Raw genomic sequence first — 23941 nt, 5'->3', positions numbered from 1 at the left:
CTCCTGGAGTCTGTTCAACGCTGGATTACACGTCTACCATACTCATATGTGCGTCCAACCTACGAGGATCGTCTTCGCATATTTGGTTTGCCAAGCTTTGCTGAACGCCGGACTAGGGGGGATCTCATTTTTACATTCCGAGCCCTTCATGGCCATTTCGGTGGAGAGATCCAGGACATGTATTGCCTCAATAATAACAGCTTGCGAGGGCATCGGTATAAGCTATCCAAGGAAGCCTTCAAGTCGACACCTCGGCAAATGTTTCTCCCCAACAGAATATTCAGTTCATGGAATGGTCTACCGACGGCGATTGTGGAGGCCCCTTCTGTGAACGCTTTTAAGAACAGGTTGGATGGATGGAGTCGAAATTAAATTTTTTATTTTGTTATTAACCATGTTTTGTTTGCACAGTATTTAAAGTTCCCTCAGTTGTTTATTATGAATGTATTTGAGTTGGGTTTATAGATTTAATTCTCAACCCTTGTCGTTGTTTAAATAAATAAATAAATAAATAAATAAATAAAGTGAAGGAATAACAGAATAAGTTGAAAGATCGTTTTCGAGTCAGAAAAAGTACGGTTGAACGGTAAGAATTATAAAATATATTAATTCTGAAAACATAAGATATACAACGGTTTCTGCTACAAACATGGGCCTGGTCGGTGGAAAACAATGACTTAATATCAATCGGTAAAGCCCCTCGTGAGTGGTATTATATAACGGTTTTCTTCAAAAATATTTCGGTTGTCAGGTCTTATTATATGCAAGATGTATCGGTGAGATAATTTCCTTTCAATTCAAACGAAGCAAAAATTTGTCTCCTTACACACTATATTTTTCATCTTAACCGAATAGTAAAAAAAAATAAAAACCTCAATTTCCTATATATAAATCAAGATCTAGGTACTATATAAATCTAAAACAAAACCAGAAGTGATATACTTTCTGAATGGGGAAACAAAATGGATTATTGAAGATGCCCAATTGTCATGGAATTACAGCTGAGAATTCTGAAAACTAATTGACACTGGAAGTAATCTGCACAATGGCATGGACAGGGCGGGCCTACCAATGGGCATTGCTTGGGTCTATTTTACCTGAACGAAATGAGGTACCAACGATCTTTGAATTTCCAATTCGAAACAGACGAAACAGTGTTGTTGGTTAAGTAAAACGTGCGTAAGTTGGCATTGCAATAGTTTGTATTCATGAATCTTACCAGTTGCAATTTTAATGAAGAAATGGAAACGCCAAAAGTAAATTCTGTGATAGCTGAATGTGACTCCAATCAGGTATGTGTCGTGAATAAAATAAAATTGTATTGCTGTTGTAACAAGATACTTTCATAGCGGGTGTATAAGCAAGGTGTTCATTTCTTATTAAAGTCTAGAAAATTTAAAAGCGAACCGCGACTGGTGAGTTTTTGAGATTGTTAAAATGTGCTTTTTTACGAGTATTAGACATAATTTTTTCTATCAAATACAGTATATTTCATTTTGAATAAATTATTCTTTATTATATAATTCATTGAGTTTCTCGTTGGACGTGTTTGCTCGCAGTACAGTTGGATTATCATCCCTACAAATCGAATAACTGGCAGATATGCACAGATGAAAAATGAACATGATAAAAAGCTCGAAGGGCACCAACAATAACAAATTTTCGTGAGAATGGGATATTATAGTTATAATTACATTAGTAAATCATTATGAAGTTAATAGCCATAGCAATAGAGAAAATATATTTTCAAAATCCATTCCATAAGACCTGTAGGTATTACTGTATATTAGGGAGAAGTAAGGCAAAATTTAATTATTTACTTTTTGTGGCCCCAAATGACCTCGAACAGAGCATCTTTAGTTCAAATCAAGAAAATTTTCATGTAAAATTGAGAAGTTTGTTATTCACCCTCTAACAAAGGAAAGCTAGCTGAGTTATCTTAATGGCAACCCCAACACTTTTTGTGCTAGAAATGGATCTTTTGTTGCTGACGATGATTTAGTCATTGATGAGTTTTTTTTAAATCTTTTATTCATTATAAGTGAGCCCGGTTGTTCAATTCAGCCTATTCTCGACGCTAATCTCAGTTCAACCTGACAAAATTGTACGGAACTGTCAAAATTACTCTAGGACCTAGGATCAACTCAAAGCTTGGCTTAAACCTCAACTATGCAACCGGGCCATAATGGTTAAACTTATATAAAATTCGAAATTATATTTTATTTGTGTAGGATTTCGAGGTCGATATAATATGGCATACCTACACTTGATTAATGTTTTTGAAATGTTATCGAAAACACGTCGAGACGTCGATGTTCTTTCATCAATAATCACTTAAGTACGAAAAATGAATATTTTCGATAACACTTCAAAATCATCAATCAAAAAATGCATGACGTCGAAATACATGAAAAGTAAAGATTTTAACTTAATAAGGTTATCAATTTCAATTCTGTGATAAAAAAAAACTGTCAGTTATGTATTTTTGTCATTCCTTATACAGAAAATAAGCCTCCACCAGAGAGTGGATGACAAACTCCTCAGGTCAGGTATACACACAAAGTGGCTTAATTAAAAACAAAAAATTATTACTAGAATAATAGAATTGAATTTTTTTACAAAATACTGAATATAGGGTCAGATGAATTTCTCGTTTCTTTTTACTCAAGTTCCAATCCAAAATGAACATCGATACGGCTAATGCTTTAGTTAGAGTAATTCTTTGTTCTATGTCCTCCGCATAGATATTTAATCAGTCTTTCTGTTGAATAAGTACTTTTTCATTAACAATTTTGGTAAATCAGCAAAAGTACTTTCCTGGATGCCTACGCTATCTATATTAATAAAAGATGATCTATGGTTTACTTCAAAATGCTTTATTGTTCAAACGATCGCACCAAATTTGACAATTCTTTTTTTGTTGTGTTTATTATTATTGTTAGGGCACGGTTTATATAACAAAATATTCCCAAAAAAAATTGTACAGAACAGAGAAAAAGGCATTCCTTTTTCTTACGACCAATCGAGCAATCACGATGAGTTAGTTATTATTATCTACCCTAGAAATAATTTAAATGGCAAAACTAGGTTTGCCGAGTCAGCTAGTTGTTCATAAAAGACATATTTTCAGTCAGACAGGTATTTGAAATTTGACTCTGTAGGTTGAAAAAAATTCCCCAAAAATTATTTCACAAAAATAATGAAGGAACATGCGGAAAAATAGAAACTAATAGGTGCCTTTTCGGTATTAAATATGTAATCGTGTAATTTAGAAGAGATGTACATGCGTTTTAATTATTGCGAAAAACACCTAGTAAAAACATATACCCACAATAAGTCGGGGAGAAGCACTAAGTAAGAAGAGGCGAAGAGGAGACCTTCGCAGACACCTCGGCGCAGGGGGCCCCGGCACTTAAGGGGCCCCCAAGCCAAACGAATAAGCCGTAAATACAAATTATAATTAGAAAAAAAACACATATAAATTTTTCACTCAGTATATCCCCTATTGCCCCTCTTCCCAAGAGTTTTTTATGTTCATCATGCTTGTCGGCATTCTCTCCACCAGATGATGGTTTTATTGGGCGGTTGGCGACGTCTTTGATATAGGATTCTCTGTTGATGATGTTTCAAAAATGATTTTTCATTTTTTCAATCAGGATATTCTTTACCGAAAAGGAGGAAAATATTATAGAATCTTTTCATTTCATTTCCATTCTAGAGAAACAAGATTTCGAAACCGCCTTGAGAGTGTGTTAAGTTTTCTATATTGTGACTTTTTCATTGTCTTTGTATTTCAGATTTCAGGACTAATTGTGTTATTGAAGTTAATTTCAATAATTTCGATATGCACCTATCGTATTTTTTTATTGTTAATGTTCTTCGGTGAAAAAAAAAGTGTTTCAATAATATTGCTCAGTACGCTACCTATTATTTGCATTTCACGTGAAGTAATTAGTAGAATACATTATTCTTAGAAGAAACATCAAGTTTCTTTCTGTGGTGGGAAAAAAATTCTACATTTTATCTCTGTTGACAGGTTATAAAATATCACTTTTCGAAATAACTTTTTCCCGGGAAAAAGGTGAGTTTCTACTTTTTTCCCCAGGAAAAAAAATGCTGATGCTGGACGAAGGGCACGTTCGGTAGAATTTAATATATTCTTCACTAACTACAAATCTCCTGTTTACATCTTTCTTTCTTTGCCTAAGTTTCATAATTAATAACGTTCCCGAATCTACATGGCTGATTTCACAAATTCAACAAGTTCCTCCAATATTTTTTTATTCACATGAAAAATAATATTCCTGATAGAACAAACACTGAATTCGAGGCGCTAGAATGAGCCTGGGTTCAAATATTCCTTCAAATCTTGAAATCAGTTTTTATCATTGAAAATCATTATTTTCTTTAATATTCTGTTGTTTGCATTAAAGAAATTTATATGTTGGACGTAACAATGTTTTTTTTAAGTTGAATCCCCTTAGAATTTGTCGTAATAAAGTTTACATTATTTTTGGAGTAAATTTTGTTGGAAACATACCAGGCGGATTATTGTTCTACTTGTTTCAGTTGAGTAAAATGAACGAGAGTTCTGGGACTAATTGAATAGAAGTAAGTCAAACTTATCTTAGGCGAGATGTGCAGGGCATGTTCAGAACAGCTGTGTTAGGGGGCACAATAGACCTTGAGGGCCCCGTGAGATGTAACCCCTTCCAGGGACGGATTAACCCCAGGGCAAAAAGGGCAATTGCCCTGGGCGAATTCAGTATTGGGGGCGAATTCATTGTTAGTAACAGTATATAAATACGGAAATCACTGAAATCGGGAAAACCGATTCCAAATAATAGAAACATACTGTTTTGATCGATATCAGTCGTCATATACTTTCGGTGTACTTTTCAACGAACCGTTGCCTATATGGAGAGTAGAGAGAAGGAAAACGATCGACGTACTAAAAATGTGTCCCCGAAAACGGGAAACGTAGGATAGGTGTCGCTGCGATTACAGCGGGTATCGATAAGGGGTGGGGATTCAAGCGTCAATTTGAAACATTGAACTCTATGAGAAGTTCCCATAGAGTTCAATGATTTAAAATGAACAGCCTTCATTTTATTTAAGGTTATGTGTCATCGTGGTTTTTCTGATGATTTCTCAAATACCTTTCTCCAAATCTATATTGAATATGAGTTCTCTGAATTATATGCAATAAAATGCAAGTCGAAATTAATGAAATTCAAAAGAAATCACTGATCAAAAAAATTGTACCTACTTTTGTTTATCATTGTTTATTGAAAGCAGCTATGTTAGTTGGTTTACCGTAATCTTCAAAATTATATAAATCCGTAGTGAGGAGTAGTACACATCAAGACAACAAAAGGTAGCAGTCTCAGATTTATCACTTAGGTATTAGAGTAGATTCTTTTGCCAATACTCAGCTGAAAACCGATATAAACCATATATTATGTTATGCCAACAAAATTCTTCAAGAATATTTACTTCTGAACCATGTAGTTTTATTGGTTAGATATTCTTATTCAGAAGAGTCAGCTTCTCACGAGGGATGACAATTTCGATTTCGTTTATAATGAATCCATCATCTTTTTGATATCTTCATCGCAAAAGTGCTCTTGACACACAAATAGATTCGGAGTTGTTTCTTGATATAAGGTTTTTTCCAAATTTCTCTCGAAAATGCTGTCGGAAATTTTATCTCTTTTCCTTTTCTTTCCGATGCCAAAACACTCTTATACTAGCGCACGCTTCAACATTTCACCATGGTCATATGTTGTTCTCTTATAAAAAATCGAAAATAATAATATTCCTATCATCTGTCACCAGGGAAACAGTTCACTCAGCCAACGAGCCAACTACAATTTGATTTGTGTAAACAAAATTTCGCACTCTCGTGATGGCCAGCGCGCCTGTTGGCAAAAGCATGAACTACCCTATTGGTACATATTTTAGGGGACAAAAAATCTGTGGTCTCAAAGCAGCGATCGTTCTCCTTCTCTCTACTCTCCATCCATACGTTGCCTATTTCCCCACCGCCTCTTCGATGCCCGAGCTCCAGCGCATTCTATTCATTCGGGAATATTGTGACTAGCAGTGACTAGTCTGCAATACAGGGTGAATAGAAAGCGCACGCATCGAAAACGAATTTTTGCGGTATGGAAATAGACGGGAATGTGATTTTATTTTATTGTTTCTGTTTTTATATTTCTAATAGTACTGTCGATTTACGCCATAATATATTTCATTGGAGGGTGTTAATTGTGCAAAAGAAAAGATAAAAGTGAATGGAATGAGAGTGCTTAGGCCAAGTAGAGCAATCACAAAGGCACACAAAGCTCAATTCAATTGTTGATTAAATTCTTTAAAAATTTTGATGCCCCCAAGTGAATTTTGACCTCCATTCCACGCTTTCCTGGTTGAAGGGGTTATTTTGCGATACATATTTTGGATATATGTTGTCTTTCATAACTACCAACTTTTCTGTCTGAAAAATATGAGAAACGTTTTGTTTTTTTTAAATTGAATATTCTTGAATTTTTCATCATGTTCAGGCACGTACGGTTAGTTCAACGTCAATGAAAATCCCAACCCCAAATTTTATGACTTCCGTCGTCGGTTTGTCAGTGTCATTGAACTAAAGAAAGTTCAATGGTCAGTGTGGACGTATTGCGAACTGAACCCCTGCGTCGTTCGGAGCGATCCGATAGTTGTCAGTTTTAAACGCAGACTCAAAGGAAATAACACTTGGTCTGTGGACGAGTATTTTGAATGTTCGTTAGTGAGTACTACTGACGAACAAGTTGAAATGACCTAGTCAGAACGAGGGAGTTTGATAGAATTTTATTTTGGGAACAATGCGACATATAGTATACCACAAACGAAGATTTAATAAAAAACATTTTGAATTTGAGGATTGGGAGGAAATAGGAAGAGCTGCAGAAATTTTGAGAATATGTATTTTCATTCCGTAATCTCAAATGCTGAGAAGTAGAGAAAAAATATAATTTTTCCGATATTATAGTGAATAGAAAATAAAATCGCCATCGTTTTCAGAAATTCAGTCTCGTGAAACACAAAAAAAACGGCTGTATGAAAAAAATTTAAATTTTGCAGGATTTTTTTGCGAATATTGAACTGTCTAATGCATTCTTCACATTGGTCTACTCTTAATTTTTTTCTCAGCGATACCTAGTTCATATAAAAAAGGTGAATTGAAAACACCTAACTTGTTTTCAATTCACCTTTTTTTATCTGTATCATATGTTCCTCATAATTTTTGCTGGCTTTTACTTTGCGATGAAACAACTTCATTATGAAAATATCTCTAGAGGTTCATTTTTTAAATGATCATTATTGTAATATGGGGGAGGGGGGGCGAAAAAATATCTTGTGTCCCGGGCGCCAAGTGGTCTTAATCCGGCCCTGACCCCTTCCTAACTATCAACTATCTTTGACTCGAATTTAGTGTTTTCGTTTTATCAGGAATATTATTTTTCATGATCAAAAATATAAAAATATTACAATATTCTGATTTCAAAATATCATAAAAACAATAGAAAATTTGTGTCACTCAAACAAACAGCACATCTTTCATCAGTTTTTTTCGCTCTTCTCAAATTTCTATTTGAATTTATTTTGTCTCATATACCGTGTGATATTTCTCATCTGACAAGTAAATTGAAGTTTTTGAATACAAACCTGCAATTTTTTTATTTCTTTTTTTATTTTCAATCGACAAGGTTCAATTTATAAGGAAAGGAGTAGAATTAAAATGATAAAACAAATATTTATACCAAACTTCTATTTTAAGTATTTTCCGGACACTTTTTAGACCGAAATGCTTTGAAGATTGTTCGTCATCACTGGTTGAGTTATGTGGTACTGAAGAGCTCAAATAAGATTGAGACCGTGATCATTCATAATCATGTAAGTGTAATTATTGACTACTTAGGGGGCTTAAGAATCAATGTTTATATTCTATATGTGTAATAATTGTTTTCAAATACCTATTCAATAAAAATGTGCCTACCTAACCGCGGACCGGAATTTTTGGTCTCTTCTAATTTTTTGATACACAATGTCATGAGTCAACGAAATTGTATTCACTATGTATACCAATCAAAAGTTCAAATATCTACAAATAAACCAAAACAGTCCTCAAATTATTTCACCACATTTTATGTATACCTACTTAAATTTTGATATACCAGGTGGACATGTCCGGGTGTCTCAATTGTTGATAACAATTGAGTTATTAAAATTCAACCAACTATATGAAATACTCTGTATAACTGGAGTCGCTACGACGTTTGGTGTTTAAGAGTTTTCAAATGGAACAATTTTTTTTCAGAATACTCAACTGGACATCACAAACAGTAATGACTATATAACTCCTGAGTCAAGGTCGGAATGTCCAACGAATAGTGTAAAAATAGATCATATTCCGTTAGATGAAGATGTACCACAAATATCAAAGAAGTTGGAAAAACTGGAAAATATGAAGATCGAAGATTTGCCGAAATTCACTCAAGAAGAAAGAATTACCATTTTTGCTCGTGAATTCGAGATGGATAATAATTATGAAAATATCTCAAATAGCGGTATTAGAAGATCAACGCAAGAAATAGAATTATTCAAACAACCACACTATGATATGCTCTGCTACAGCGATGAATACGTAGATGATAATTATGTTTTCGAAAGGGAAATGGAGCACAAATATTTCTTAAAAGAAGATTTTTTGAAAGATCATTCTATAACTCTAGAGCTGAGAGAAGGTACTTTGAATTATCTTCTTCACATCTGTAATTATGTAGGAGTACCAGCCGAAATCCTTCACCTTTCTGTGGCCATATTCGATAGATTTCTGCAGGAAAAACGTAACACACCTGTGCAGTTCCTGAATTTATTAGCGATTGGCTCGCTCAGAATCGCATTGAAAGTCGAACATCGGCAAAGTGATTTACCCTTTACAAGTGAATTAGGTCTTTTAACTGATAGAGAATACAGCAGTACTCAAATACTCTCCATAGAGAAGAAAATATGCAGCGTTTTAGAGTTCAATGTGGTGTTTCCTTCTCCTGTTTCATTTCTGCATAGGTGCAATCGTTTAGTGAGAATGACGATATTAGAGCATACCCTAGCGATGTACCTAATCGAAATTTTCTTTTTAAATTATAGAACGTGTACGATAAAGCCATCACTTCAGGGGGCAGCAGCGTATTGCTTATCTAGGGCTTTACTGAAAAACGAAGAAGATCTGGATAAAATCTGGACTGCTGAAATGGAGTATACTTCTTATACTTTATCAACATTGAGGCCTGTTATCCGTTTGTTGGTGCATAGCCTTTTGATTATTGGAAATGCAGGAACACGCTCAATTTTGTATAAGAAATATGCACAACCTGAATATTTTCTGATCAGCACATTCCAGCAATTAAAAGAACCAGCTATCCTCAGCCGATTCAGATAATTATAAGATCAATAAGGAGGGGTTTATTCAATAGTGATAATTTCCAAAGAATATTTTGATCTCATTGAGTATTATTTAATAGGCATTCTTCATAGAGATCTGACCTGAATGCGGCTGTGACATTTTTGTGAGCTTCATCGTCTTCCTCTTTACAATATGTTATTTTTGTTTTTAAATATAAAAAATTTATTATGAATATTATGCTATTATTATGCTATGTTTGTAAATATAAAAAAATTATTATGAATATTATGCATATATTTGTTGATTATGTAATTTTATCTACGATGAACATTTTCTGAATAAAGAGAACCTCATTATAAATTATTTGCAATTACTATTGTTCTAGCGAATGACATTCTCTCTTCTCCAATTTCGAAAGAAAGTTTGATTTATTTGATGAACTTTGATGAAACTGGCTATCCATCTATGCCAGACTTCCACCTAGTTTCCAGAAAGCTTCTCATATCCCAGTTACCCATACAGTTTATCAATTTAAAAGTGTAACACCCTAAATATTTCGGTCCCTATGCGAAATCAGAAAAAAAGCAGGTAAAAAGAGGTAAATAACTTTGGTTCGTAGGGGGACATTTTCATATCATTTTGTATAAAGCCTGTATAAGTAAGCAATAGGTATAAGTCTCAGCTAAAGCTTTTATTAAATAGCAAGTTTGGTTTCAAGATAAAAATACTATAGATGATTTCTTACAAAGGTACATACATGAGGAAATGCCCTGAAGAATAATTTTCCGAATTTATTGATAGAGTTAAACAAACTCAGTTAGAGTATGATCCTCAATTACACCTTATTGGTGTAAGTCCCTGAACTATTATAAAAATTTTGAGAGTAATGTTGCAGGCTCACTATGCTCGCTTGTAACAGCGGATTCGTATCATCCGCCAATGGAAATATCTCATTTCAGAGCAATATATAAGAAATTCTAATTTTTCAGACTCGAGTCCTTGCTATACATCTCGTAAATATAATTTCTCGAGGGCACATTATGTGGATATGTACCGATATATATGGGAAACCGATTGGTCATCTGTTAAAAATGAGAGTGATCCAGACTTGTCATGCCACCAATTTTATTCAATTTTAATTAAAATATTTGAGCTCACGGTACCAGAAGAAAAAGACGATTTCACTCATGGTACTCATCCGAAATTATTAACCCTATTTATCTCAAAGAAGCGGCCCTAAGAAACTATAAAAAAAATCAACAATGACTTCAATCGTGTTCGATATAGTAAACTCAGGAAGTTTGCTTAAGTTACAAATTAACACTGCCTACAGAGATTACGTTAAAACTTTCCAAGAGAGATCAATAACAGATCCTTCAGATTTTTGGTCATTTGTACAGGAAATCAAAGGTCATTCTCGAGTACCAGGTGTATTAAGCGATGGTCATGAAATATTAAATAAACCGCAGGATATTGTAAATGCGTTTGCACAGCGCTTCAGTAGCGTATAGAGTGAGCCAAATGGTACTTATGAGCTTGGAGATGTTGAGGATGATGCTAGCCTACTAATCAATGTTGTTAAAATCACAGAAGGCGATATATAACGGGTCTCAAAAAAATTGTCCAATAAACGCACTGCCAGGCTTGATGGAGTACCGAGTTTTGTGATGAAGGACAGCATTTGAGTACTTGCTGCGCCTTTGACGCATATTTTTAATATCTCTGCATCCATGAGCATATATCCTTCAGTTGGGAAACGGTCGAAAATTGTACCAGTTTTTAAAAAGGGCGATAAATCGACTATTCCAAATTACCTTAGAATATAAAATAACAGGAAGGAGCATATTGCTCATTTCAATTTGACCGGAATAGAGGAGAAATATGGCCGACATATATTTCCGTTTCAACAGTGGCGTAGGACAATGAAGTTTCCAAAAAACTAACTTCAATAGTCAGTTGATTCTGATTAATCAAAAAAATTAGGAAAGCATTGTCGTAAAGTCAGAAGATTTTTCACGCTCGTTCAAATTGATAATAATCAAAGCGGAAATTCACCCCGCCTAACACTGCTTGGCTATATCCTTAATGGTATTAAGGTCTATGACTTAACATCACTTACGCCCATGGAGTGTTATTGTCATGGGATAACCTTGTTATGTCATGAAATTCAGAAACTCATAATTAATAACTGATATTCAGCTTAAAAAATCACCTACCTATGAATTATTCACGCTAAAATATCCAAAATCCTTATTTCCAGCAAATTTCAAGAATCCAAATTACCAAAACTAAGTTAAAACATCACTTCGTTCATTTGGCCACGGATATCAGAATCATTTGACTTCCAAGTCTGCCACTTTTCAAATCAGAACTTGGAAGACCAATATGACCGTTTCCGTCGCACAATTCCCGTCACATTTATTCAAAAAAGCTCCTTCCTGATATTCTATGTTCTAAGCAAATTACCGACCGATTCCCATATTATCAAATTTTTCGAAGATTTATGAGATCATACTCTACAGTCAAATGTCCGCAACATAATTATAGTTAACCAGCATGGTTTCATGCCGAAAAGATCCACCACAACTAATCTTGTTTCTTTTATAGAAAAAGTGCTGGAATCGATGGATCTATCTTCGACAAGATAGACCATAACATTTTAGTTAACAAGTTGAAAAATACATTTGGTTTCGGCCCCAAACTGATCGACCTAATAAAATCATATCTGTCGGAAAGACTTTGTACTGTTGAGGTTGAAAATTACCGCTCCATCGAGTTCAGTGCAACATCTGGAATCCTCAGGGTTCCTTTACTTTTTCTTTTATTTATAAATGATGTAGTAGACATTATAGATGTAGCAATTTTATTATTCGCGGATGATTTGAAAATATTCATTCAAATACTCAGTCTTTGATTGTGCTAGCTAGCACAGTAACCTAGGTTACTGGCAGCACTTGATAGCCTCTCGGCATGGTGCGAGAGCAATAGATTGAAGTTGAATATATCTAAATGTTATGCTATGACATACACGAAGAAGAAAAAAGCGATACATCTTGATTATAATATCCATGGCACAATACTGTCTCGAGCGACTGAAATCAGGGATCTGGGTATTTTATATGACAGTGGTTGATCATTTGTGCCACACATAAATCAGATAATACTATCCTCTAATAGAACTTATGGATTAATAGTCCGAAATACTAAATGCTTTCAGAATCCAAGCACTTTGATAGCTCTGTTTAACTGTTTAATAAGGAGTAGATTAGAATACTGTAGCGTAGTTTGGAGATCCATATATGACTGTCATAGGAAATGTATTGAGTCGGTGCAGAGAAAATTTTACAAATTTTTAATGTGGAGGCAGGAATCCTCCTGATTTTTACACATCCGTGTACCCTCCCATAGGTTATGGCCATGACCTTTTAATTTCAAGATACGATGCTGTTTCCACTGTAGATAGGGTGAACATTTGCGCATAACTATTTATTCATAAAATTGTCAACCAAAAGATCAATTGTTCGGAGCTTTTATCTTTATCTTAACCATTTCTGGTTCCCCGTTTGGATTCTAGAGATGAGATGGTCTTTTACTGTGGGACGGGGAGAACAAATGCGTTTTTTCGATCTCCCATTAATTATACATGTAAACTGGTCAATTCGGTTGCAATGTTTGTGACGTTTTCCATGACTCTCCCCGGTCCATAGTCCTTATTATTCGCTCCGCGCTTCAGTTGCTTTGTGAAATTTTTGTTGAGAATTGTTTTTTTTTCCTTGTTTTTCTTTTTTCTTGTGTGTAATTTTTCGTATTTATATATCTAATTTTGTAAACCTATCAAAGTGTTATCATTGTATAATTTTCTTTTGTGATTTCCTATAATTGGGGGTGACCTGTAGGAAATGAACTATTAAATAAATAAATAAATAAGATGGAAAGTGCCCAGTAATAAATATGCATAGATTAATCTAAGTAAATATACGTGTAGGCCGAGAGAGATGGGCTGCTCAGAAAAATCTGCTATCCCCATAATGAATTTTAACCGATCACTTTCTCTGTTCCAATAACCAATTAAATTACTATGGAATACTGTTTTGATCTAAACTAATGGCAATGACATTCAACTTGAAGATTTCGTTCAAGTTAATTCTTCTTTTATTTTGTTCATAGTAAAAGGCAGTATTCAAACCTTCAATATCTGTTCTTTTGTTTATGGATTTTTCATCCTGTTTTATAGATATCATCTCATGTAGTAAGCGGAGATTCTGTCCTTGAGATAACGACCTGTTTGTCTTATATATGTAGCCTGACAATCCCTACAACAAATCTTGCAGATTTCATCACTCAACAATTCTTTTGGAGTTGTACCCTTGAGAGATTACTCTCTGCAAGATTTGTTGCAGGGATTGTCAGTCTACATATATAGGACAAACAGGTCGTTATCTCAAGGACACAATCTCCGAACATAAAGCAGATTCCCTCAACATACTCAACCCTCTAAAAAAGAAAAAGGAAAATAATGCCGCGGAAATGTTATTCTTTCTATTTCTTCAATAATGTTTATTTGAGAACTCTTACAAATAAAGTTGATCACAGAGGTAGAGACTATCTGTGCGTGATATAATGTAAATGAAATAACATTCCTTTCACCTTCACAAAAAAAGAAAAATATTCGAATATCCCAAAGTGTACCATTACATAAATCGAATAGTATCTTGTTTGATCCACGGGCACTTGTTTGATTGAGGTCGAGCTGCGTCATTTCCAGGGCTGTCGTCATTATCGGTTATCGGGTATACTCACATGTGAGCCTCATATTATAAATCAACATTGTCGAGGTTACATTTAAGGTTTGTTAATTTTTAATTTACAACCGACGCATTCATGAAATGAAAAATCAGACGGAAGAGTGAAAGTGGAACTGATGATGTCATTTTTATTGCTCAAAACATCAATGAGGGATTCCAGAAGTAGGTGTGATGTGAGTAGGCCCCCGAATGAGCTATTTCATGCCAATGGAACGAAGAAGAATGACCCAAAGGAGTATGGTCTGGAAACCTAGCCGTGGAAGCTATTTATCCTATAGTGTTTTTGTTTCCTTTTTATTAATGGTAAATCTGTCCCTTTTTAATGAATAAAAAACGAAATTATGTTCCACAAACAAATTTTTCATCGATAAAATTGTTAGCTATAATTGGAAAACCTAGTACAAATTAATCTATGTGGTGCCAACTACCCTAACATGCATACTGCTCTACAAAAACAAAATACATTTTTAGGAATTTTTCCACATATGTAGTAGGCTTTAATCTTAACGAATATGGTCGGTATTATGCAACGTTATCTATTCTTCTCACTGCTCTAAAAAACGTCAGGGCAGACATAGTTTTCCGGCTCATCTGGAAAATAATCAGATTAAATGATGGAAGATTTGGATTTATTTATATCATTACCCATATTGCTAAAGATAAATTGTAGGGAATGAATCCACCAACGCAAACAATTTTATAATTTTGGGCATATATGAGGAATAGGAGGTATGATTTCTTATTATAATTGCTCCATTTATACCATTTACATCTGGTTAAAGTGAATAAGAAATCTTCAGCCTGTAAAATGATATTCGTCAACCCTTTTGGTATTGCCATTTCCCGTACGGTATTTTCCACATACGGCGGAAATTGTTGGTGTGCCATAAAGACGATTGACAGATATAACCGCAAAATGCTCAATTCTTGAAAAATTGTGAAATGAGATCTTCTTATGGAGAAATCTTCACAATTTATAGGTTGTCCCGAAATGAATGCAACAAAATTTTACCACAGATTCTCAAGACAATATTAGGGGACCCCCATCAGGCTCGATTATGAAGGTGAACCGTCTTTACCAGGGTCTTCCAATGTCTATTGAATAATTGTGTTATCAATAATATAAGATGTTCATGCCACAATGACCCGATAAGAATCGGGTCCTAGCCCAGCTAGCCCTCATTCAAACTCACAAACAAAATTTCAGAATTATCCGGATTATCTGTGTCACCCAGCTGGAGGAGTTCAGTCACAAACAAACGTGCTCCATTGCTTGTTTCTCAAGACGAGAATTTTTCTGAAGCAGCATAGTAATTCAGTAATGCTTTTATAATGCAGGCATTTGAAGGCAAGCAACGATTTATTCTAGAATGAAAAAAAAAAGGAAATGTTTGGGGGTTGTTGGTGGTGGAAGTGTACAAGAAGCTACCATCTAATCCCACTTCTAGACAAGGAATATTAAGAAGAGATGGTATATGTCGGTTGTAAGTTCCGTTCAGTTAATGCTTTGTGTACTCCGCCAATCCATGTTTGTTTTGGTCTTCCTCTTTTTCTTTTTTCGTTGACGTCCACTTAGGAACCATTTTGGGAGTACAATCTTCCTACATCCTTTCTACATGGCCGACCCGTACTAAGAGGCTCTCGCAATCAATTTTCATCGATTGCTCTGTCACTGTAAACGCTGTGTAAATTTTGAATTTATTAAACTTGTCTAAGTCTGTCCTCAAGTGTTTCCTCATTTGAACTGCTCTGGATTATTTCTGCTTTTAGTTGAACGAGTCTCTGAATCTATTATATTATATATATATTTGTTTTTTATTACTGTATAAGCTTCATGCAGGTGACTTATTCATTTTATGATTGTGAACGATATACAATAAATGTTTTTATACCATCTCTAACTCAAGTTTCGTGTCATACTACTCTTTTTTGACAAAATCTTAACTCCCTCGATTTTAAACATGTACATACCTAATTGTTTGAAAAAAAATTAAATCGGTGTAATTCACCTCAATTCTTTCACTGAAACATTCAATAACAATATCCAAGCGATATCAATTTCGATTATGAGTTATGAACATACAGGGCCTCAATTTTCTTCTGGAAATGACGAGAGAGTAACTTAAAAATAAAAACCTGAAAGGTTAATGTTAAAATAATTATGTATTCAATAGTTTTGATAATTCATCATTAAAAGTCACTTCAAAAATTCTCAGGAATCCAAGTTCTTAAAAACTTCACTTTCATCATTGAACCTAAACTGGGTTTAATACTCAATGCTTTTATGTTAAAAATTTGTGCAGTAACACTGTCTGCGCGAAAATTTGAAGCACACTTCTCAGTTTAGTTTTTTGTGGAATTTTCACATATTGAAACAGATTTTCAAAATTTCGATTTATAGGGTGTTGTTTCGAGGACTCAAATCATTCATAATTTTGTGTTAACCCGGACCTGGATTTTCCTAGCGGTTATTGAATGATACATTTGAGCTTTGAATAAGATACACGTTTGCCAAATATGAAGAAAATATACCAGGTGGTTCGTCAGATGTGGCCTCAGGAAAAAACGAGCAGAATTCATTAAACATCCTGTATCTCGGCTACAAAGACAGTAATGTGGTATCTCCAGAGCCATCTCGGTGCCACGTATACGACTATTGAGGGCGTATACGTAATAACAATAGGTTTGTTCGTAGAGTGGTTCACAACGGTTGTAAACTGAACAGTGCAAGCGCAATTCCATTTTAGGGCAGAGAAAATCCATTTTCGCTTGCTCTGTACAGTTCACAACCGTTGTGAACCACTCTACGAACAAGCCTAATAAAACTCGAACGACTGGGCTATGGAGGGTAGGTCCCTTCTATAGACTGGGCCAATAGGCATCGTCTACGGAATACTGACACTGACAGTACTGTTGGGGAATATTGAATATTGGAACTACCTCTAAGTATTTCCGTTTCCCAATGAAACACCCTGTATAAGTCAGTGATAGTGAAAGGGTTAATAATTTTATAATTCATGTATTGACGAAAATTTTGGCTCTCAATACGATATAAATTTAAGCAAAAATCCGGTGAGATATTAACTTCAATCGAGATTCTTCAGAAAAGTGTCTACTGCAGCTGTGGACGAAATGTCATAATTGAAGGACGAGAGCTAAAGAGTCAGGAAATTTCAAGTTTATATTTACCATGTCAATGTAATGCTGCCCTAGTAGGCTTAACTGACATGTGCACTCTGCAACGGTTATCCATAAAAAACTCAATGCAATGAAGTTTTCGCTATTTTTCATCTGAAAATGAAATAACGATTGAGTCGTAGATCTGCCATATCGGTAGATGTTTTTCATTCGGTAGATACCTACACCTTTTTTGACAAATGCAGTTCATCGAATTGTTGAAAAACAAGGTTAACTCAATATAGCCGATTCACACACAAAAAAGACGAATAAAATCCCCTTCAAAAAGGAAAACTGAAAGTGAGGGTTTTCAGCGTACGACTTATATATCAGTTTGACTCATTGTTACCTTGTTTTATATCTTTCTGTCAAATAAATTTTAACTGACAGTTCAATACTCACAACTAACAGGTGATAAGCAATAAACATGGAGACACCAAGGCCAATCCACAACACGAACAGAAAAGCATAATAAATGAGGTCCAAGAATTGTTGACGAAATCTGAAAAACTTATATGAATTATACAAATAAAGTTTGGCATACTCATTTATATGAAACATATGCTAGCCATATGAACAATTTGGGAGACTTTGCGGAAGTAGGTTTATATCAAGTTATCATCCTTTTTTCGGCCTAGGCATAACAAACCTACAATTATTTGAACTTCGAATACAGCTAGTATTCTCCTACTAAAAAACGCTGTTTTCCGTTCATTAAAATTACTATTGTTGCCCAAAATCAAAATGGTTATCTTTTATTTTCAATTCAGTTTTCAATTCCTTAGTTACATTGCTGATATTTTCAGATTCGTAGGCTCCTTGTGCCGATATTTTGAAATTATTTTTTTTTTCATCTCTATTGGGCATTGCAAATTGCTGATTTTGTTCGATAATTGATGGCGATACAAACTTACTCGGTCAATTTTTGAAAATGCGCCACACAGATTTTCATTCTTCTTCTTATTTCTAGATCATATTTCTCATTCAGATAATCCTGTTCGATACCTATTTCGATATCTTCTACATGTTTGGTCAGTAATTTATACTGAAAATCGAGTTGAATGATGTGATACAAATAAATATTTGCTTGAGTTATTACTAATGTTGTCCCCCATGAAAGTAAGCAAAAAAATATATATTTGTAGTAACGGTAAAATTCTGGATAATATTTCGTGAGAAAAGTTATAATAAAAAATAAATCCAACCGCTCGGATTCGAAAGGCAAAAAAAGAACACCATTTGTTGCACCAATGAGGAACTGCATCCATGCTAAAATTTTTCCAATTCGCACTCGTTCCGAAAATGTTACGAGCAACTCCGAGCCACAGCATTTTATATTCCAGAAGTACTTTTCGATACATGCATCCATTGCATCCATATCTTTTTTTTGAATGTACTTTATTGATATCATTGTGAAAACCTACAAATGAATAAAAAATAGTATGAATGAAATTCTCTCGAAAGAGAGTTTGTTTTATGGACAGTGTAAGGGAATAAATACACTGCGCAAAAAAATTAACGCACATTATGGAAATCTCTCAACTTTATTCTACAACTGAAGGTGTTCTCAATGATAATTATTTGTAACAGAATTATGCATGCATATGTTATCCACTTTCAACGGTTTTCTTCAATACAGATGTTTTTTCCCAGTAGTAATAAAAAAAGATGATATTATCAGATTTTGAATGTATTGGCTCCATTCTAAAATCAGTTGTTCTCGATCAATTCTAGTAATCAATAGTTTTTCTTTCGTTTGATTTTCTACACTCGATCGCTATGCAACGCCAAACACGCAATTTGACCCAAGAGGAATGTGCACAAGTGGTAGTTTTGCGAGAAGAAGGGTGGACATACACAAGAATTGCAGAAAGGTTTGGAGTTTCCCATACAAGTGTGTCCAGAATGTTGCAGCGATGCAGGGAGACAGGTATGAATGTCCGAAAAACGAGCATTCCATTCAGAACGCTGAACGAGCTAACGCATATATCTACGACTTGTCTAAATTTTGATTTTGATTTCAAAGATAGTCAATATAATTTTACATATTTCCCTCGACGCTGACCTGATGATGGCCCCATGGCCGAAATGGATCGTCTAAGATTATAATTGCCAATAAAAGCGTGTTTTACTGATCTACCCCTGATTGTTATTTTCTCAACGCGCTTATGGAGAATTTCATCTATAAAATATATAAGCAACATTCTTGAAGAGGGTGTAGTGCCATTTGCCCCATACATTGGTGAAAATTTCATTTTTATGGACGATAATGCCAGACCCCATCGTGCGCGCATCGTTCAGGAATACCTTGAAGAGGTTGAAGTCTCTCGAATGGAATGGCCAGCAAGAAGTCCAGATCACAATCCGATTGAGCAGGTTGAGAAGTTCAGAAAATCATCCAGCTACTCTTAATGACTTAGGAATCCAACTCGGAGAAATCTGGGAAGGATTAGATCAGAACATTTCAAGATCACTCATTTTGAGTATTAACCGTCATTGCCGAGCTGTAATTACCGCAAGGAGTGGAAATACCAAGTATTAAATTACTAATCATCATTTCAGTATTCTGAAAATTGTTCATTTCTCTTCTTTCACATATGATTCGGTGAAATCCTGAATTTTTCTTCCATTTAATGTGTCTTTTTTCGGTCAAAACCTTCCCGAGAGAACATAGAAAATTAGTTATAAAGTCAATGTATAGTTAACTTTCATTAAAATTGAGATTTTCAGAATGTGCGTTAATTTTTTTGCGCAGTGTATTTGAATTTCGGAATGCTGAAGTGTTATACTTATAATTCTCTTTTTAATGAAGAAAAGTAGTAGGAGAATTAGACTTTTCATATCGATCAACGACATACGAAATATTAGCATATTTGGAAAAGCAGCAGTAGATACTACATTACATAATACTTCATGAGTTTACATCAACACGGACAAATGAATCTGTAAGATTTACTGGTGTTCAGGTAGAACCATTGAGTTGAATACTCAAAGGTAGAACTCAATAAGAGCACAGTCCATCATGAACGATAAAGGTATCGTGAACAAGCAGCTTTTTTTTCTCCTGCTATTTTCTCAGTTTCATATTAAATAAATCTATTTACCATCTGATATGTTATATTGCATATCGAATCAATTATTTTTTCTCAGGTGCTCAGGAGAAATCTTCCGCTACTGAATTCACAAAAGTAAAAAATTTCCTCGTTGCTTATGTTTTATCCTTGAGTATTGAATACTCAAAGGTTTTATCTATAGCAGGATAGGTGACAGTACTCACATAAGATAGAGCAAAAAACGAGTATCCGAAATCCCACATGAATTGTTCACTTGGAAATTTCATGAAATAAATAATCTGAACAACAGTCCAACTCAGTAGCGATAACTGTGTGATGCGAGTCAAAATATTTGCCGCCCCATTCGAGAAGAAAAAATCCACAGTCATCTTGATGAAATCCAAACTATCTAAAACTGAAAATATTAGGTTTCTCAAAAACAATTAAATCATTACAACTGTGAGAGAAAAAAGTTTCCACCATTTTAATGTGGACTTTGATGGAATTATTGTGACGATATTATCAGCGTGCCAAAAAAGTAACGCTACTCGTCAATATTTCTTGTACGAAGAATGATTAAGGAATATCTTGGCACCCGTCGATTTTTAATTTCGAAAGTAATTTATCGCATGCTTTTTTGAGTTTGATATTTCTCATACCCTACGCCCCGCATCTCTCCAATTTATTTTTTCAAATAGGAATATATGGTTTGTGATACATTGAAGGAAAGGTAATTTGATTACAACCTATTCAGCGATGTGGGTAAAAGTAGAATTGCCGTTTTTTATAAAAATTTACAATTTGTGATTGAACCCAATTAAATGAAAACTTCCATAACTACTGAATCCTGCGTTCAAACAAACTGGGGCCAGATTGATCAGTTCATGTTTGTTGGTTATTCCTTGCTTATCCAGTGCATTAAACCCTGTGTGATCAATCATACTCCACTTGTAGTATGCACAATTATGTCATCTCAGTATTTTCTGATTATTGGACATTGTTCCTGATAGATCTATCTATCAGAAAAACTTATTTTCGTGAGAAGTATTCATTTCGTAGAGCCAAAATGAAAGCGAAAAAAATTTGTCAGCCCAAACGACATTACCAATATGTATATTGATAAAAATTAATTTAATAATCTCTACTCTCGCTACATTTGTAACACTCTTTTTCAAAAGAAAATATATATATATATATATATTATATATACCTTCAAATATATTGAGGAAATTTCGAGTGATGGCTGATGGCGACAAGAAATATCCTTCATGGTACTTTATTGAATCAGAAAACATAAATCTTTTATCGGTATTTGCCAAACCCGCTCTGATTATAAATAATAAATTTAAGTGAGTCGGGTAGCTTTTAATTGAAGTAATTTCTGAAGAACTTACCATAGCAATTATTTTTCTTATCTTTTCGGTATAACTCTTCAGGATTGAACATTTTCCTATTGATTTTATTCGAATTTCAGTAAGGAATTCGTTAACCGGCAATGTTCGAAATGACCTTCTAACAATGTTATAACTGTAAGTAACTCATTAAGTAGTGATCAATCCAAATGGTATATTATTTTCCATACATCGAGTTCACCCATTATAAAGTTTCAGATGATTTTATTCATGACAGGTGTATTAACTCCTTTGATAATGAGAGTATTTATGGAAATGGGAAGTTTCGTAGGTATTCGAAATTATTGTAACTGAGAACTATTCATGAAAGAAATAAAAAGAATTAATATTACACATATAGAGATGACCAATAATGGAGACGACAATTGTCGACAATGCGAGTTAGTCATGAACCAGCGCAGGAATTTCCAGAGAGGCTGAAACCTATGAACCCAAACTGTAGACCTATTTCAGGATTATTGTCCCTCATCCGGGAATATTTTATAATTCTCATCCCACCCGTCCCACCTAGACTGAACCAAGCCTTTCTTACCCTGTAGAATCAAAAAGAATTGGTAGGATTCTATACTCTTCTTCTTCTTTTATCCTTTACTATATGCTAGGTCGAATTCCATCCGCACATCAAACAAATAGCCTTCTCGGACCAGAACTATTTATGGTCGAATGACACACTATCTCATGGAACGGGTAGTGTTCCAATTACGTTTCCAAGTATTTTTACACTTTTACTCTTAAGAATCAAATACTCGGAGGGGGTGAAAGGACACACTGACGTTTCCCAGACATGTACACGAAGCACTAAAAGATAAGGAAGAATAGGATCAGGGGGGAAAAAAACACATCACAACACAAGTCGAAGTGAGGATTTCAAAGCTTTATGTTTGAAGCTATCAGGAAATTATATAGTAGTCTGTATGTTGTTACATTATTATAGAACAGCAGATCATATATATTTAGAGGAAAATTCGTCATTGTTTTGTTAACATTATAACAAACCATATAATATTATATATTTTCGAAATCAGTAAAAATTAAGCTTTCAAAAAATTGCACAGAAAACTAGTGTTCCCATTTAAAAAAACATAACCTTTGGTCATAGCTTCGTAATTAAAAATCCTGCTAAGAAGGCGAGCACGCCACTGGATTCTACGTAAAAAAAGTGCCTGTATAATGTTTCAATTTCAGTGCTCTATCATCAGAAAACGTAGATGTGAGAGAGTCTTTTGTGGCTTATAAAACGATTGTTAAGGAGCGAGACTCACTGGGATTTTCCTTGTCACATGAATGATATAATTCATGTCAAAGTCAATATTATCGAGGTTAAGGTACGAAAATGGAGCTAACACAGTGGGAGTCAAAAAGCATATCCAAACAAAAATTTCAAAAAATATCCTCATGTATGGTCGTTATCTTGTTACTGCTTAAATTTAGTTGACGGAGCAAAAACTTCGGTTAAATCGGTTTCTTTGTTTGAATTTCTTTGGACTCGTTATACTCTCTTGCTCAACGAAGCGATGGGACATGATATTGGAGCATTGAAGGGTCATCCATCAAGAAAATTTGTGAAACTCGCTAGGAGAGTAGGGTTTCAAGCATTGCTCCGGTTCACTTTGTCTTCGCTTAAGTTCATGATGCTGTTTTTGAATCTTCCTGCTTCCTGAAGAAAGAAATGACTCAGTTGCAGCATCAGAGGCCTTGTCTTTAGTTCGACATATGGAGCCATTTGAGTTCATAGTTACGATGGTGGCTTGGTATGACATATTGTTGCAAGTTAACATGTTAGTAAAGCTATCCATGGATTCACCCAAGACGTCACAGTTGCTGAAAAATTGCTCGGAATTACCGTCTAAACTGCCTTAATATATTAGCTACAGCTAGGGAAAGACCACTGAAAACTGGAATAAATCCGATTTTCAAATTTTTTCGATCAAGAAGAAGAAAAAACAAATATTTGAATACGAAGCCACAGATAGATACCGAGTAATCCAGAAATTTCTTCAAAATAATTCAATACTGGACAAAATCAAAAGTGCACACAATAATGCC

General features: G+C 34.5%; 2 protein-coding genes across 3 annotated transcripts; one reads left to right on the top strand and one right to left on the bottom strand.

Moving 5' to 3' along the window:
• Window positions 1–567: 567 nt before the first annotated feature.
• LOC123308081 (G2/mitotic-specific cyclin-B1-like) lies at window positions 568–9695 on the top strand. The gene is made up of 2 exons (XM_044890623.1): window positions 568–586; window positions 8363–9695. Exon 2 carries the CDS (start codon window positions 8510–8512, stop codon window positions 9482–9484), a length of 975 nt encoding a protein of 324 aa, XP_044746558.1. The 5' UTR covers window positions 568–586; window positions 8363–8509; the 3' UTR covers window positions 9485–9695.
• Window positions 9696–14050: 4355 nt separating this feature from the next.
• LOC123307889 lies at window positions 14051–20889 on the bottom strand. 2 transcript variants are annotated; one of them, XM_044890369.1, is made up of 6 exons: window positions 20708–20889; window positions 18345–18850; window positions 17833–17940; window positions 17443–17544; window positions 14899–15054; window positions 14051–14844 (listed from the first exon to the last, which is right to left on the bottom strand). In XM_044890369.1, the coding sequence occupies exons 3-6, from the start codon at window positions 17857–17859 to the stop codon at window positions 14776–14778; spliced, it is 354 nt and encodes a 117-aa protein (XP_044746304.1). In that variant the 5' UTR covers window positions 17860–17940; window positions 18345–18850; window positions 20708–20889; the 3' UTR covers window positions 14051–14775. The 2 variants fall into 2 exon arrangements, with proteins under 2 accessions (XP_044746304.1, XP_044746303.1); XM_044890368.1 differs by having other exon boundaries at window positions 17833–17932.
• Window positions 20890–23941: the final 3052 nt, after the last annotated feature.

This window comes from Coccinella septempunctata, chromosome 2 (assembly GCF_907165205.1).
Source record: "Coccinella septempunctata chromosome 2, icCocSept1.1, whole genome shotgun sequence".
Classification (NCBI taxonomy): Eukaryota; Metazoa; Arthropoda; class Insecta; order Coleoptera; family Coccinellidae; genus Coccinella; species Coccinella septempunctata.
The sequence above is the reverse complement of the archived record's forward strand: the minus strand, read 5'-3'. Positions and strand labels throughout refer to the sequence as shown.

Coding starts and splice junctions, on each gene's coding strand:
- LOC123308081 (XM_044890623.1), top strand. CDS start 8,510: ATGAAGATCGAAGATTTGCCGAAATTCACTCAAGAAGAAAGAATTACC.
- LOC123307889 (XM_044890368.1), bottom strand. CDS start 20,872: ATGACTGTGGATTTTTTCTTCTCGAATGGGGCGGCAAATATTTTGACT. Junction 18,851..20,707: donor CGTTTTTTGCTCTATCTTAT/GTGAGTACTGTC, acceptor ATTCATTTGTAG/GTTTTCACAATGATATCAAT. Junction 17,545..17,832: donor TTGCTTATCACCTGTTAGTT/GTGAGTATTGAA, acceptor TTTCATTTTCAG/ATGAAAAATAGCGAAAACTT.